At 44.0% G+C, this 14,692-nt stretch overlaps 1 protein-coding gene across 1 annotated transcript in view; it reads left to right on the top strand.

Annotated features, from left to right (window-relative positions):
- The first annotated feature begins 3,475 nt into the window (after positions 1-3,475).
- TECTA (tectorin alpha) overlaps positions 3,476-14,692 on the top strand; it is a 63,216-nt gene continuing 51,999 nt past the window's right edge. The window contains exons 1-2 of the mRNA XM_042473973.1: positions 3,476-3,508; positions 4,607-4,894. Of these exons, the coding sequence (XP_042329907.1) occupies positions 3,476-3,508; positions 4,607-4,894 (321 nt within the window). The remainder of the gene's footprint in view (positions 3,509-4,606; positions 4,895-14,692) is intronic.

The following is a 14,692-nucleotide window of genomic DNA, read 5'->3' on the forward strand; positions in this document are numbered from 1 at the left end:
TTGACAAGGCCGCATGATTCAATTTGCCTTAGGACACAGGAGTTCTTGTCGGATTTGTGGCTGTTTTGGTAAAAAGCTGTATTTACAGTAATGTATGTTTTTAGGCCTGGCTTTGGGGTATCTGTACAGCTATATATGTGTGTGTGTGTAATATATATATATATATCTATATATATATTATATATTCATATATTAGCAGCACTGGGTTTTGCTCCGTGTTTTGTTTTTTTACCATGCATCACCAGAATCATCATGATCCATTAGACATTTTACTACTAAATATCCTGCTTTTCCCTAAGGATGGGAATCAAGACAATTGTTAGAATAAGAAAAAAAAATAAGTAAATTTGCAAACGACATTTAATCACCTTATCTGTTTATTTTAGCCCCCCCCCCCAGCCTGGAATCACAAACAGTTTACAGAAAGTTGAAAGATGTAGATAAAGGTTCACGTCATTAAAGCATGCCAAAGTTAAAGTATAGTTAAACGGTGGCTGCCACACCAACTACACTGCCCAGAATTCCATACCAGGAGCCAAGGCAGTGAAACTGCGGGTCAAACCAGTTATTTCTGCAGTGTGATGGACTCAAAACATACAAATGTCTTATTAGGACCCTTCAAAACCTGATTTCCTCTGGAACTCTTTTGGGGGAAGCACCAAAGGGAACACCATCACCCTTCCCATCCAAACCAGCCACATGGAGAGAGCAGACATGGTGGTATTTATTTTAGATAACCCCTGGGATGGATGAAGCTCTTATCTTTCACTTCTCTATTCAGAGGAAGGAATGGTTCCTATTTGATGTGCTTGATCCATGGATAGTTGGACCCAAGTTTTTTGGTTCAATCGTTGACTGGAATTCCTTAGACTGATACATGAATTATTAGTAAGTCCACTTATGAAGCCCAAGTCCCAACGGATTCCAGCCATGGCATTCAAGATGGGGGGAGCTGGATGGTCTGGTTGTGTACTGACTTGATGTTGTCGGTCCTGAATAATATATATGTCCAATTACAGCTCAGCACTGCTGATTTTGTTCTCCTTCTGGCAGAATACACCAAAACTCCCAAAGTTAGATGACGGCAGTTCTCCGGAGATCAAGTTGTCCTTCCCGTTCATCTTCTTGGAATCCCATACAGGACCTTTTTGTAAGTAAAGGACTGAGTCCTGCGTGTTGGTCCAATTTACTCATTTTCTGGCCATTCAACCATCTGCATTTAAACACAAGCCCTTATCATGAGTGTGGAAATGGGGGTCTTCTGCAGCTGGGCGATTCGAATTCGCGTTATTTCGCACAATACCATCATACCAGCATTCGATGGCCCCAATCCACACTCACGTGATGAGCGAGCTGCGAACTGAATGCGTACTGGCTCCTCTTTTTGGAGCGTGTTGGCCAGTGCGCTGTGATAAGGGGATGGCGATATCCTGGATTGGGGCTCTGTTCGATCTCAGTTGGAATGGGTCTGGGTGGACTACCCAGTCCTGATTCCATCGCAGACCCCCAGATTCCAACTTTACTTCCGGTGGGGGTCTTTCCTCTTTGCCGGTTTCCCGGGAAGCGGGGGGCGGTTCCAGGCGGCCTCCTCCTCCTCCTCCGGCTGAGAGGCATCCCTGGCTGCATCCCCAGGCAGGGGAAGAGGCGCGGGGGGGCACGGGAGAATCGCGGTTCCAGCAGCTCCTTCCTCCTCCTCCCAGCTTGGGAGCCAGCCTGGCTGCTCGCGGCCCGCCTGTTCCCTGCCTGGATGCAGCCCAGGCTGGATCCCCAAGCGGGAGGAGGAGGAGGAACTCTTAATCAAAGCATCCCCATTACTTAGATGGCATCCAGGCCTCTTTGACAGCCGCTGAACTGCTCCTCCCCCCCCCCCCCAGAATCCATCCTCACACACTCACCACACCACACACACACGTAGAACTGGGCGCATTTGCTAATTTGTTGCAGGAAGGTCATGGTAAACATTAAAACAAGCAGGAATGTAGAGAGGAAACGTAATGGGCACGTCTGTAGCCGATTGTTAATGTGCATGAGCTGGCTCTCCAGCTGTTTACCGGGCTGTCATGACGGGACCTCCCCTTTCACCCCGGAAGGTTTAAGGTCGCACCATGCAGGCACCATTGTGCGAGGCGGCCGATACGAATCGGCCAATCCTCATGTTGAGCACCGATGTGACAAAACATTCTGCACTGAATGCACTTCGCGCGAATGCAGATTGGCCAATTTGAATCCTGCCAATGCGGAAGGACTCCCAGGTATGATGGTATTGTGCGAAATAACGCGAATTCGAATCGCCCAGTGCAGAAGACCCCCAGTTCCACACTCATCTGATAAGGGCTACAGTTCTCCGTCGCCATTTCAGAGACAAGGAAGATTTATAGGATCCCACCTGACAAGTTCTTAGATTTCATGAACTGATAGGTTTTATGATTAAGAAAGTCAAAGGTATATTTAATGGGCTAATGTTCATGGGGCAGGGATATAAAAGGCCATAAATTGCCTTTTGCAGGTGATTAAACACCGAAGCAATGCTTGGGTCTTGACGTGTCGAACATTATTCCTGTTGCATGTCAAGAAACAAGAATATGGAGCGAGCTGTTGGAAAATAAAGAATTATTTAGTTCCTGCTTCAGGAATTTTTTTTCGGAGGGCTGGTTCCATTTACTTGATCTCCCAAGTTGGTGCTTGAAAGGGCAGAAACAGTTCTTTGATGCAGGATCAAGAGGGGATCAAAAACCTGTATGAAAAAAGGAAAATAAATGGATGCAACAAGAGAAAGCTCTCTGTGTTCTCAGCTGCTTCTTACCAAGACTGTTGGTCTAACTCAGAGCTTGGAAAGGTTGCATTTTTGGACTGTGGCTCTTCCCAGCCATGCTGGATGTGGAGAGTCTTGGAGCTGGTGTCCAAAATTGCATACCCTCCAATACTTTGCAGATGAAAATTGGGGCACATGTGACTAAGCAACACCAGAGTGTGGTCAGGATGGCAAAAGTTATGAATGTGGATTAACACATAAGCCAGGAGAGGCTGCAGCAGTTTGCTTTGCCTGAGTCTACTGGGAAGGGCAAGAGTCTGTCCCTGCTCTCCCCTGCTGTATTAATTGAGTACTAGCTACAAAGTCTTGGAACTCAGTTTGCAGGACTTTTAAGTAAGCTGAGGACAAAGAGGGGAGATGAAATGAATATGACATGTGCAGTCCTGATGAATCCTCTGTCAGTCCACTTTTTCAGTTCCTTTAAACATGTCCTGGTTTCTCCCTCCTTTTTCCATTTTCCTTTTTTGTCCTCACCTTACTTCAGTTGCTGCAAACTGAGCTTAAACTTCTAAAGCACTTTTGGAAGAGAGGAGACGAGGACACAGATTCTTTCTTTTCCTTGTAGGTCCAAGCAATAGCAAACTGTTGCGGCCTCTCTGAGCTTCTGTTCCTCACTGATAACCTTTGCCGTTTGGATCACACTCCGATGTTGCATGGCCGCACATGTCCCAGCTTTCCTCTGTGAAATGTTGGAGGGTAGGTGTGTGGACTAATCTTTAGCCCTGCAACATCTATGAGACAAACGGTTTGGCCGATTGCATTTTTATGTAATTTCTCAAGTAATACACAAAAATACTGGTGATCGCAGAAACATTGGGAAGCAATTGAGAAGGCATGGAAATTCCCCTCAGCAGTGGGCTCCTAGGCAATGAGGGCCCTGGAACAGTTGCATCCATTCAACCACTAATAATCTAGCTCTGCACACATCTGAGTTATAGGACAATGAGTTTTCCATGGAATGGGTCTTCTTTGAAAAATACCCTGTGCATAGAAAAGTAGCATAGCTTCCAACTGTCCCAATTTGGCTAGCACACTCCTGCTTACCATCTCACTTTTCTGCTGCTTTTAAAATGTCCCTGTTTCTCTCTCCTCTTCCCACTTTCCCTCTTTGTCCTCAGCTTACCTCAGTTTGCTCCACAGTGAGTCCAAAGTGCAAAAGTAGTTTGTAGTCGATTAGCTCATCAAGGAGGAAAGGAGAGGAAGGAGCAGAAACTTGCCCTTCCCAGGAGTTTCAGGCAAAAGCAAACTGCTGCATCTTCTCCTAGCTTGTTTGTCCTTTTTCATTAATAACATTTGCCATCTTGACCACGTTTTGATGTTGCTTGGCCACAAGTGTCCCAGTTTTCATCTGTGAAATGTTGCAGGCTATGAAAGTAATGTGGAAAAAGGAAATGTGCAGGCTTGCAACGGTGTGCTTTAATTTGTTCTGGGTTTGTATGTGTGCGTGTTTGTGGATACTGATGGTATTATGTTGGAGCTTGGTTTGGGCCATTTCTGGCTCGCTCTGTCTCTTTCAGCATGCAGAGAGAATGCCAAAGAGAGAGCGCAGACTTATGGGGTTGGATAGGTTTCTTCCTCTGTGGAGTTTTGAATCTTCATTCCATCTGAGCCTCAGGGTGAGATGAGGGGCACAGAGGCACCTAGATATATAGCCCTATTTACAACCCTTAATTGAATAGCCCAGCTTCTACTACTGTCTCCTCCAACCGAGGTATAATTTTAAGATAATGTCCCCCCCGCCTTGCTGCTAAAACTTCTGCTGGCTTAAATCACACCTTCCTTTTTGCCTCACAGGTCAACAACAATGGTGTCGTTTCTTTTAATGTGGTTGTCAGCCAGTTCACACCCGAGTCCTTCCCCTTGGATGATGGGCGAGCATTCATTGCCCCCTTTTGGGCCGACGTCCACAATGGCATCCGAGGCGAAATCTATTACCGAGAGAGCACCGATCCTGCCCTCCTCAAGAAGGTCTCCAAAGATATCCGCAAGTATTTCAAGAATCTGCCTTCATTCAGCGCTGTGTCACTTTTCATCGCTACGTGGGAAGAAGTCACTTTTTATGGTGGCAGCAGCACAACCCCGGTAAGGGGCAAAACATTGGGATGTGCAAAAACTATTATTCCTTGACAGTTCAACTCTTATGGTCAGAGAGAGAGCCATTATCTACTGCCATGTACAGTGGCAGATGATAACTTTCGTGTTAGTGGGGTAGTGAATCTTCTGCAGGTTGTAATATAAACTTTCAAGGAGTTATCCAAGCCACCAAACTCTGTTCTCCTTAGAATAGTATGCAAAAGGAACTTGGTCGAACTGAGAGGAAGAACTAAGTTGGTAGCATACATCTTGGTAGATTTGAGTCTACTTCCTCAGAGGCAACTTAAGACTATATACTCGACTATAAATCAAACTCATGTATAACTTGAGAGCAGGTTTGGAAGCCAGAATTATGGATTTTGATATGACCCATGGATAAGTCAAGGGTAAAATAAGTAAAAATTTTTGACTGGGGGATAGCTAGTGTTTCACAATTTTTGTCTAAGAAAGGAAAGCATTGCTTCTACATCCCCTGTCTGGAATATGCTTGATCCCAGTAATCTGGGCATGGATTTTTGAAGCTTCTCCTCTAGGTTCTCTAAGGGAACTGGAAATGAAATGTCCTCAGATAAACAACGCCTCTGCTAAATTTCAATGCACTCCTTGTCCTGTCCTCTTGAAGGGTAAAAATGTCCAGGGAGCCATTGCTTCTAAATGTTCTTGGTTAGATATGCTTTTTCTTCCCTTCAGTTGTTGATAGATCTATCTATCTATCTATCTATCTATCTATCTATCTGTCTGTCTGTCTATAATGGTTTTAACTCTACAGCTTGTTTCATTGTTTTTAAAACACCAAAAATAGATAGATAGATAGATAGATAGATAGATAGATAGATAGATAGATAGATATTACTGATGATTTTGTATGGTTTTTAATCTGTACTGGTAAGCCTCTTTGAATCCTGTTATTGGGGGAAAGGAATAATAATAATAATAATAATAATAATAATAATAATAAAATCCATAGTTACATCTGTTTGCTCTGCACTGTGTTTAAGCTGCTGCACAACTTCTTAGATTTGCTAACAGCAAAGTCATTAACATTTTCCTTCACTTTGGGCTTTACCAGTTTGTTCCCAGTGTGGCATCTGACACACAAGTCAGAACCAGTGCTAGTTAGGTATCCTTGATAAGCCATGATGTTTGCTGTTGTTATTGTTGTGTGTCTCACGTCTTTTCCAATTGGCAACCCTAGGGCTTTTCTTGGCAAGATTTGTTCATAGGGAGTTTGTCATTGACTCCTTCTTAAGCTAAGAGACTGGGATTTGCCCAAAGTCACCCAGTTGGTTACCATGGCTGAGCAGGGATTTGAACCCTGGTCTCCCAAAATTTAGGCCCTACAGATGCATACCCTCCAACATTTCACAAGTGGGACACGTGTGTCCAAGCAACTTGCAATGAGTGCAACCAAGATGGCAAAATGAGGAAGAACAGACAAGCTAGGAGAGGCTGCAGCAGTTTCCTTTTGCCTGAGCTTCCTGGGAAAGGCACAATTCTGCCCCTTCTCCTCTCTTCCTCTCCTCCTTCTGAGTGAACTGAGCACAAATTCATTTTGCACTTTAAACTCAGTTTGCAGCAAATGAAGAAAGCTAAAGGCAAAGGGGGGAAAGTGTGAGGAGGAGAAATGAACTGGGATATTTTAAAAGCAGCTGAAACAGTAGGACGACAAAGGATTAATTGAGACTGTCCCTCCCAAACTGGAGGTTGAAGGGAATGGTTGGAGGGTATGCAGATATAAAACCAGGACAGCCATTTCAACAAAGGAATAGTATGCTTTCTATGCACAGCTCCTGTTACCAACAGCACTGCTGAATTCAGGACTGCTGGTAGTTTTCAAGCACTACTGCATAAAACAGCCCTATCTTTTTTCATTATTAGAAAATAGAAATAGAAATTGTTTTCTTTTATTTTAGAAAATAGAAGCTGTGACTTTGCTCTTAAAGAGCTGGCTTTAAAAAGCAGCTACTATGGAAGAATTGACTTTAAAAACAGCCACCATGCTCTCCTTTCTACCTCTTAGCCCTTTTTTTGAAATGTAATGATCTTTTCCAATTTTGTTTTCACTCAGTTCAAAATGTTCAGGGAAGGCTGTGGCACTGCAAAAAGCATAAGCTGTATGGGTTCAGCAGGAATTGCATTTACAGCACGGTGCAATCTATTTTGGACAACACTATCCTTCACACAAAGCAGCAAAGAGCACTTTAAATTTACATGCGGAAAATGAAAGAAGTGGGTACTTAAGTCAGGAGGGGGGATTTATCCTATTGCATAGAATTTATATCTGTGTCACATCTGTCCTCCCATCCCAACTTTAAATGGCTTAGGCGTGTATTCTTGCAGATCTGGGTTTTGAGCTGGAGAACTATTTTCCCATTTGCTACCCCTCTTGAAATGTGCTCTGAATGATGATGGCTGATGCGCCATGACATCTGTGAGATCAACAAGGGGTTACCTTAGACCTCAGGTTTCATCTCTATAATCATAGGAGTTGAGACTCTGCTACCTTGGCAACCCTAGTTCAGCACCTTGGGCATCCCCTTTACATTTCAGAACAGCATCCAGAGCAGATGCTCCACTGATTTGGAAGCTACCACTGCAGTTCCTCCAGATGCTGTTGGGCTGATGGGTCCCATTGGCTTCTCCCAGTTGGAGTCAAAGTCAGAGCTCAGACTGCTATTGGGAGTGTGGTTTTCCAACATAAAGTAGCCGATGACCATTCAAGGGCCTGAGGTCATTTCATTTCCTAGTACACAGCTGGGGGATCCTCAAGCCTTGAGCCAAATCTGGCCCTCTTGGAGTCTGAATCCAATCTTCTAGGCTTCCTCAGAAGGCCATGACCCCTTCCTAATGTCAGTAGCATTTTGTGGTTTCCTAGCTTTTGTATGGGTTTTCCCCTACTTTAAAACGTTTCCTAAGGTTTGAATCATAGAATCATAGAGTTGGAAGGTTGAGTTACTAATAGGTAGAGCTATAAGCTAAAATATGTTGGAATCTTTGGTTCCATCCCTTTGGCCCTGACCACCATTATGTGGCCCCTGAGAACTGCTTTGACATTGAATCCAGCCCTTGAGTTGCCCTCCTAGACCTAGGCTGATAATACAGACTGCAGTTCTCCAAAGCCAGGTGAACACTAATTCAAATAAGCTTCTGACAGCCCCAGCCTTGAGGTTCACTGCATTTGAAAAACAGGTGAAAAATTGTTAGCATGGAGACACAAAAAAGCTTGTGTCTCATGCAGACCATGAGTTTAATCTTCTTACTCTAGAGAATACTTTTGCCATTCCAGTTTGGGGGACCAACAGGAAATGTTGTGGGTCCATTGAGTGGAAAGGTGGGTTATCCATAAACAGAATGAACACTAGTGTAAACCAAGTGCAGTTTAGCTAAAGTGTTGTCAAAACTAAGGCTGCAGTTGTATGCAACCTTCCTGGAGAGTAAGGAAGAATGACCATGAAGCATATATCAAAGTAAGCATGTTGGTCAAAATCTCACCTGAGCTCTTTGTTTTTTGTCTTTGTAAATGTCCTGTCCTTGTTGCCTTTTTCTTTCTTTTACTTTTTTTAAGTACTTTCCAATTTGGAAACTAGGTGGACAAATATCAGTGGATTTATAGACTGTGATGGAAAACAATTTTAAAAAACAAACAAACCCTGATAATCCATTCAAAGCCAAACACTTATGTCCCTTTCCCTGTTTTCCACTCCAGAAATATAAACCAAAATGGTTTTGTAGGTTGAGATGAGAATTTCCTTCACTAGTGTGGGTGTTAGATTTATTGGGTCAAATTGATCCTGGGCATAATCACTCCATTAAAATCAGGGAATTAAAGGAATTTGCCAATGGGAGGGATAGAGCTGGTCCATTGGGTCTGTTTTTATGGCAACTGAAATAGGAGGTTCTATAAAACACCTGCCATGGAGAGGCCATAAAAGAAAGTTACACACCACCAAAATTGCTTTGGAATTGAGCCTTTTCCAGACAGTGGGCAATATCCTGATCAGATGTAAATTGGAGTCTCTTGCATTTAATTCTCTGAAGCCATGCGCTTTAAGCTGCGACTGAGCAGGCAGCACTCTGAGGGGCTGCCGTTTGATGTATCGTCTGCTGGACTATTTTAATATTCTGTGATTCATATTTGCAACCTCCAATTTCTTGAGGAGACTTTAAAACCACTTTTGCCAGGTTTTGATTCGTGAGCCTTACCACTTTGCACTTACCACTGAGACGCATCCTCAGGGCAGAAATCCAGTCAGTGATGTTTGGGGTTGCCATCTGAAAATGCATGGAGAGTGCAGTCCTTTTGCATGTTAGTGGGGCAAAAAAAAGATAATATTGGGGAACTTTCTACAACAGCACTATAACTGTGGCTGTCTTATTCATACCCCTCTGCTGTCCCAATTTGTCTTGAACAGTCCTGATCGATCCTTTGTTGTTCCACTTTTTAAGCTGCTTTTAAAATGTCCTGGCTTCTCCTTACACTTCCTACCTTCCCCCTTTTGTCTTCAGCTTACTTCCCTTGCTGCAAACTTAGTTCAAATTCCCAAAAAGTTTGCATTCAGTTAACTCAGAATGGAGAGGGAAACCTTTCCTCTGGCAAAAGCAAACTGCTGCAAACTCTGAAGATGCCAGCCACAGCGAAACGTCAGGAGGAAACTCTTCTAGAACATGGCCACATAGCCAACAAACCCACCACAAACTATGGATGTCGGCCACGAAAGCCCTCGACTTCACCGTGCCAAGAAAACCTTATGATAAGCTCATCTTAAGTCAGAGTCAACTTAAAGGCACTCAACAACAACAACAAAAGCAGGGCAAAGCAACATTTTGAATTCACCTGAAATGGCTTCTTGTATGTTTTTGTATTTTTTTTAAGATGGAGAAAGAACTAACAAAAATAAGGATAATACTGACAAATATAAATTAGCACCATCCATGAGACGGGTTTTTATGTACTACGGACAGAAATCCTGGGATATTTCCAAAGCATAAAAGTCAAGAATGAACAGCCACTTGAGTTTTTCCCATCTCAGAAATGCTTTCAATTAAGCCTTGCTTCTGCATACTGACCACTGTTTTAGTCCATTGCTGCGACAGATGAATGTCACTCTTGTGTGCAGTTCATCCCTTTAAAAGAGAGGTTTCATTCCTCTTCCAGGAAATTGCTTCTTCTTCTTCTTTTTTAGTGCATTCTCTCTTGGGCCTATTTGTTTATTGTGTTCGGCTTATTATATAGAGAAATCAAATCATATATGGAAAATGGATGGACCAGCCCTTTGAATTGACTACTTGGTCCCAGAAGTCAGTTTTAGCTGCGTAGATGAAAAAGGGACACAAGGTTGACTAGCAAAGATCCATTCACTACGAAATGAATTCCTGGACATTCTCTTCCATCCATTCCAAATAGAGAATGGCCTGTTACAGACAGCCAAAATAAAGCTGCTTCGAGTCACAGTGGAGGTATGGTATTTCAATGATGCATGAGTCCTAAAAGCCACACCAAAGCTGCACTCCAGTCCTTAGGACTGGAGCATGGCGTAGGTGTGGGTTTTGGACTCTTAGGACACATGCAGTCGGCCAGAGAGAGGAGAAGGAGAGGAGCTGCTTGGCAGCCATTTTGAGACCGTGTGCTTGAGACCGTGTGCTCATTGCTGAAGGGGAGGAGCATCTGTGAGTCACATCTGTGAGTCACAAGGGGGCGGAGCTAGCAGACTAGCTTTATATACCAACTTCCAGAGCCTTCCAGAGCAGTCGGCCAGAGAGAGGAGAAGGAGAGGAGCTGCTTGGCAGCCATTTTGAGACCGTGTGCTTGAGACCGTGTGCTCATTGCTGAAGGGGAGGAGCGTCTGTGAGTCACATCTGTGAGTCACAAGGGGGCGGAGCTAGCAGACTAGCTTTATATACCAACTTCCAGAGCCGCGCGCCATTAGGCACGCGAATTTTAGTTTTAGTTTTCTTTAACTCAACAACTCTACTCAAGTGGCATCAGGTTAGAATCAGATATTGAAATAGAACCTTGCCTTTAAGTATCAGATAGCAGCCAGTACATTCCTTTAAAGAAGTATTCCCTGTAGATTGACTGTTATAGTCATTACTAAAGACTTTGCAGTATGGACAACAAGGGATCTGCTGTAGTCACCTGCAACTTTTGTGGGATGTTTCTCTTCTTGCCCACAGAAGTCGAGAACTTCACATGCACCAAGTGCAAGTTGGTAGCACTCTTGGAGGAGAAAGTGCAGCAGCTGGAGTCAAGAGTAGCTACACTTCAGCATATTAGGGAACAAGAGGATTTCCTGGACACAATAGAACTAACCATCTTGGATGAGTACCATGCAGAGGAAGATGCTAGGGTGGAAGAGGTCACTTGCCATACACAGGAGGCAAACAGCTGGAGGAATGTCACAAAGAGAAGTAAGCCAAGAAGGAATTGTTCGGGGAGCTTGCAGCTAGAGAATCGATTCGAAGCTCTTTCCCTTATCAAGGAGGATGAAGAAGAGCAGCATGGAAAGACTTCAGGGACAGAGCAGGGGAGCCTGAGAGTCCCACCCAAGGGAACAGTCGCTGCTAAGCCTCGGAGGAGGCGTGTGGTCGTAGTGGGGGACTCCTTGCTGAGGGGTACAGAAGCAGTGATATGTAGGCCTGACAAGATGTCTCGAGAGGTGTGTTGTCTTCCAGGTGCAAAGATCCGTGATGTGACAGAGAGGCTGACAAGACTGGTCAAGCCTACTGACAAATACCCCTTCCTTTTGGTCCACGTGGGAACTAATGATACTGCAAGACACAGCCTTCAGAACATCAAAAGGGATTACGAGGCGCTTGGTAGGAAGCTGAAAGGAATGGATGTACAAGTTGTCATCTCGTCTCTTCTGCCAGTTGAAGGGCATGGTCCAGGAAGGGAGAGGAAAATAGCGGATGTGAACAACTGGCTTCGCAGATGGTGCCGCCGAGAAGGATTTGGATTCTTCGATCATGGGCTGCGGTTCCACGAGGAGGGACTTCTTGCAACAGACGGGTTGCATCTCACGCCAGTTGGAAGAAATGTTTTTGCCAACAGTCTCAAGAACTTGATCAGGAGGGCTTTAAACTGAGTTCCGAGGGGAAGGGAGACAATATTAAGGAAGGCGAAAGGGATGGCGAAAATAGTCAAACTGACATAGAGGAAACAAGAAAAAAAGTGCAAGGACCCAACAGTGGGAGGCAAAAAAAAAACTTGCACTGGCAGCAAGTAAAAGGGAACTATGGTCTGCGATGTCTCTACACTAATGCACAGAGCATGGGAAATAAGCAAGATGAACTCGAACTCCTAGTACAACAAAGCAAATATGATATAATAGGCATCACTGAAACCTGGTGGGATGAGTCTCATGATCGGAATGTGGAAATAGAGGGGTATAACCTTTTAAAGAGAAATAGGCCAAACAAGAAAGGAGGAGGAATAGCACTGTATGTCAGAGATATTTACACCAGTGAAGAGATCCAGGACATCAATCATGGAAGCCAGGTGGAGAGCATCTGGGTAAAAATTAAAGGGGAGGGAAACAACAAGGATGTTACGGTGGGAGTCTACTACAGACCCCCAAGTCAGACTGAGGAATTGGATGATATCTTTCTAGAACAGATGACCACACAGTCAGAAAAGAGAGATGTAGTAGTGATGGGCGACTTCAGCTATCCTGATATTTGTTGGAAGTCAAACTCAGCAAAATCCTCAAGGCCTAGCAAATTCCTCACTTGCCTGGAAGACAATTTCATGGTCCAAAAGGTGGAAGAGGCAACAAGGGGGTCAGCTATTTTAGATCTGATCCTAACCAACAAGGATGACTTGGTTAATGGGGTGCAAGTGGTGGGATCATTGGGTGGAAGTGACCATGTTCTCCTGGAGTTTGTAATACAGTGGAAAGGAGAAGCCAGGCACAGTCAGACACGCATCCTAGACTTTAGGAGAGCAGATTTCAGTAAACTTAGAGAAGTATTGAGGGCAATTCCATGGTCAGAAATACTAAAAGATAAAGGAGTTCAGGACGGATGGGACTTTCTCAAAAGGGAGATACTGAAGGCACAATTTCAAACAGTTCCAGTGAGAAAGAAAAACGGGAGGTGTCTCAAGAAACCAGGATGGATGACTAAGGAACTTTCAACCGAGCTACGTTTGAAACGGAACATGTATAAGAAATGGAAAAAGGGGGAAATCACAAAAAAGGAATTCAAAGAAATAGCAGGCATGTGTAGGGGTAAAGTCAGAAAAGCTAAAGTGCAGAATGAACTCAGGCTTGCTAGAGAGGTTAAGAACAATAAAAAGGGCTTTTTTGGATATGTCTGCAGCAAAAGGAAGAAGAAGGAAACGGTAGGGCCACTGCGTGGAGAAGATGGCAAAATGCTAACAGAAGACAGAGAAAAGGCAGAATTACTCAACACCTTCTTTGCCTCAGTCTTCTCAGAAAAGGCAAAGGGTGCTCAACCTGAGGATAATGGAGCAGAGGACAGAATAGGGGCATTTCAGCACAGAATATGTAAAGAGATAGTAGAGGAATACCTTGTTAATCTAAATGAATTTAAGTCTCCAGGACCAGATGAACTACATCCAAGGGTATTAAAAGAACTGGCAAATGTAATATCGGAGCCATTGGCAATAATCTTTGAAAACTCCTGGAAAACAGGAGAGATCCCAGCAGACTGGCGGAGGGCAAACGTTGTCCCCATCTTCAAAAAGGGGAAAAAAGAGGATCCCAACAATTATCGTCCAGTTAGTCTGACATCAGTACTAGGAAAGATTCTGGAGCAGATCCAGGATTCCTAAAGGACCGCCTCTCCCCGTACAATCCGCCTCGCACCCTCAGAACATCTGGGCAGCAACTGCTGAAGGTGCCTGGGGCTAGGTTAGCTTCTACCTCTAGAAGGGCCTTTTCCACAGCTGCCCCAGCCCTTTGGAACACGCTGCCCACGGAGCTCCGCTCATCCACCACCCTGGCCCAATTTAGGAAGGATCTCAAAACCTTCCTATTCAAGCAGGCATTCCCCGATTAAATATCCTGTGGGCCTCCCTCCTCTTCCGTGGCCATGAGGATGGGCTAACGGGGCCTTTGTTATTGTTTTTAGATTGTGTATTACTGATGTTTTATGTTTTTAACCTGTATTTGTTTGCACTTGTTGCATATTGTAAGCCGCCCTGATCTTTTTGGAAGGGCGGGATATAAATAAAGATTTTATTTATTATTTATTAAACAGAGAGTCTGTGAACATCTAGAAGGCAATGCCATAATCACAAAAAGTCAACATGGGTTTCAGAGAAACAAGTCATGCCAGACAAACCTAATCTCTTTCTTTGATAAAATTACCAGCTTGGTAGATGAAGGGAATGCTGTGGATATAGTATATCTTGATTTCAGTAAGGCCTTTGACAAAGTTCCCCATGACATTCTTGCAAACAAGCTTGTAAAATGTGGGCTAGACAAAGGAACTGTTAAATGGATCTGTAATTGGTTGACCGGCCGAACCCAAAGGGTGCTCAACAATGGCTCCTTTTCATCCTGGAGAGAAGTGACCAGTGGGGTCCCACAGGGCTCTGTCCTGGACCCAGTGCTATTCAACATCTTTATCAATGACCTGGATGACAGAATTGGAAGCATACTTATCAAATTTGCAGATGATACCAAATTAGGGGGAATAGCTAATACCCCAGAGGACAGGATCAAGATTCAAAATGACCTGAATAGACTAGAAAGCTGGGCCAAAGCTAACAAAATGAAATTCAACACGGAGAAATGTAAGGTATTGCACTTAGGGCGGAAA

This window comes from Sceloporus undulatus, chromosome 6 (assembly GCF_019175285.1).
Source record: "Sceloporus undulatus isolate JIND9_A2432 ecotype Alabama chromosome 6, SceUnd_v1.1, whole genome shotgun sequence".
Taxonomy (NCBI): Eukaryota; Metazoa; Chordata; class Lepidosauria; order Squamata; family Phrynosomatidae; genus Sceloporus; species Sceloporus undulatus.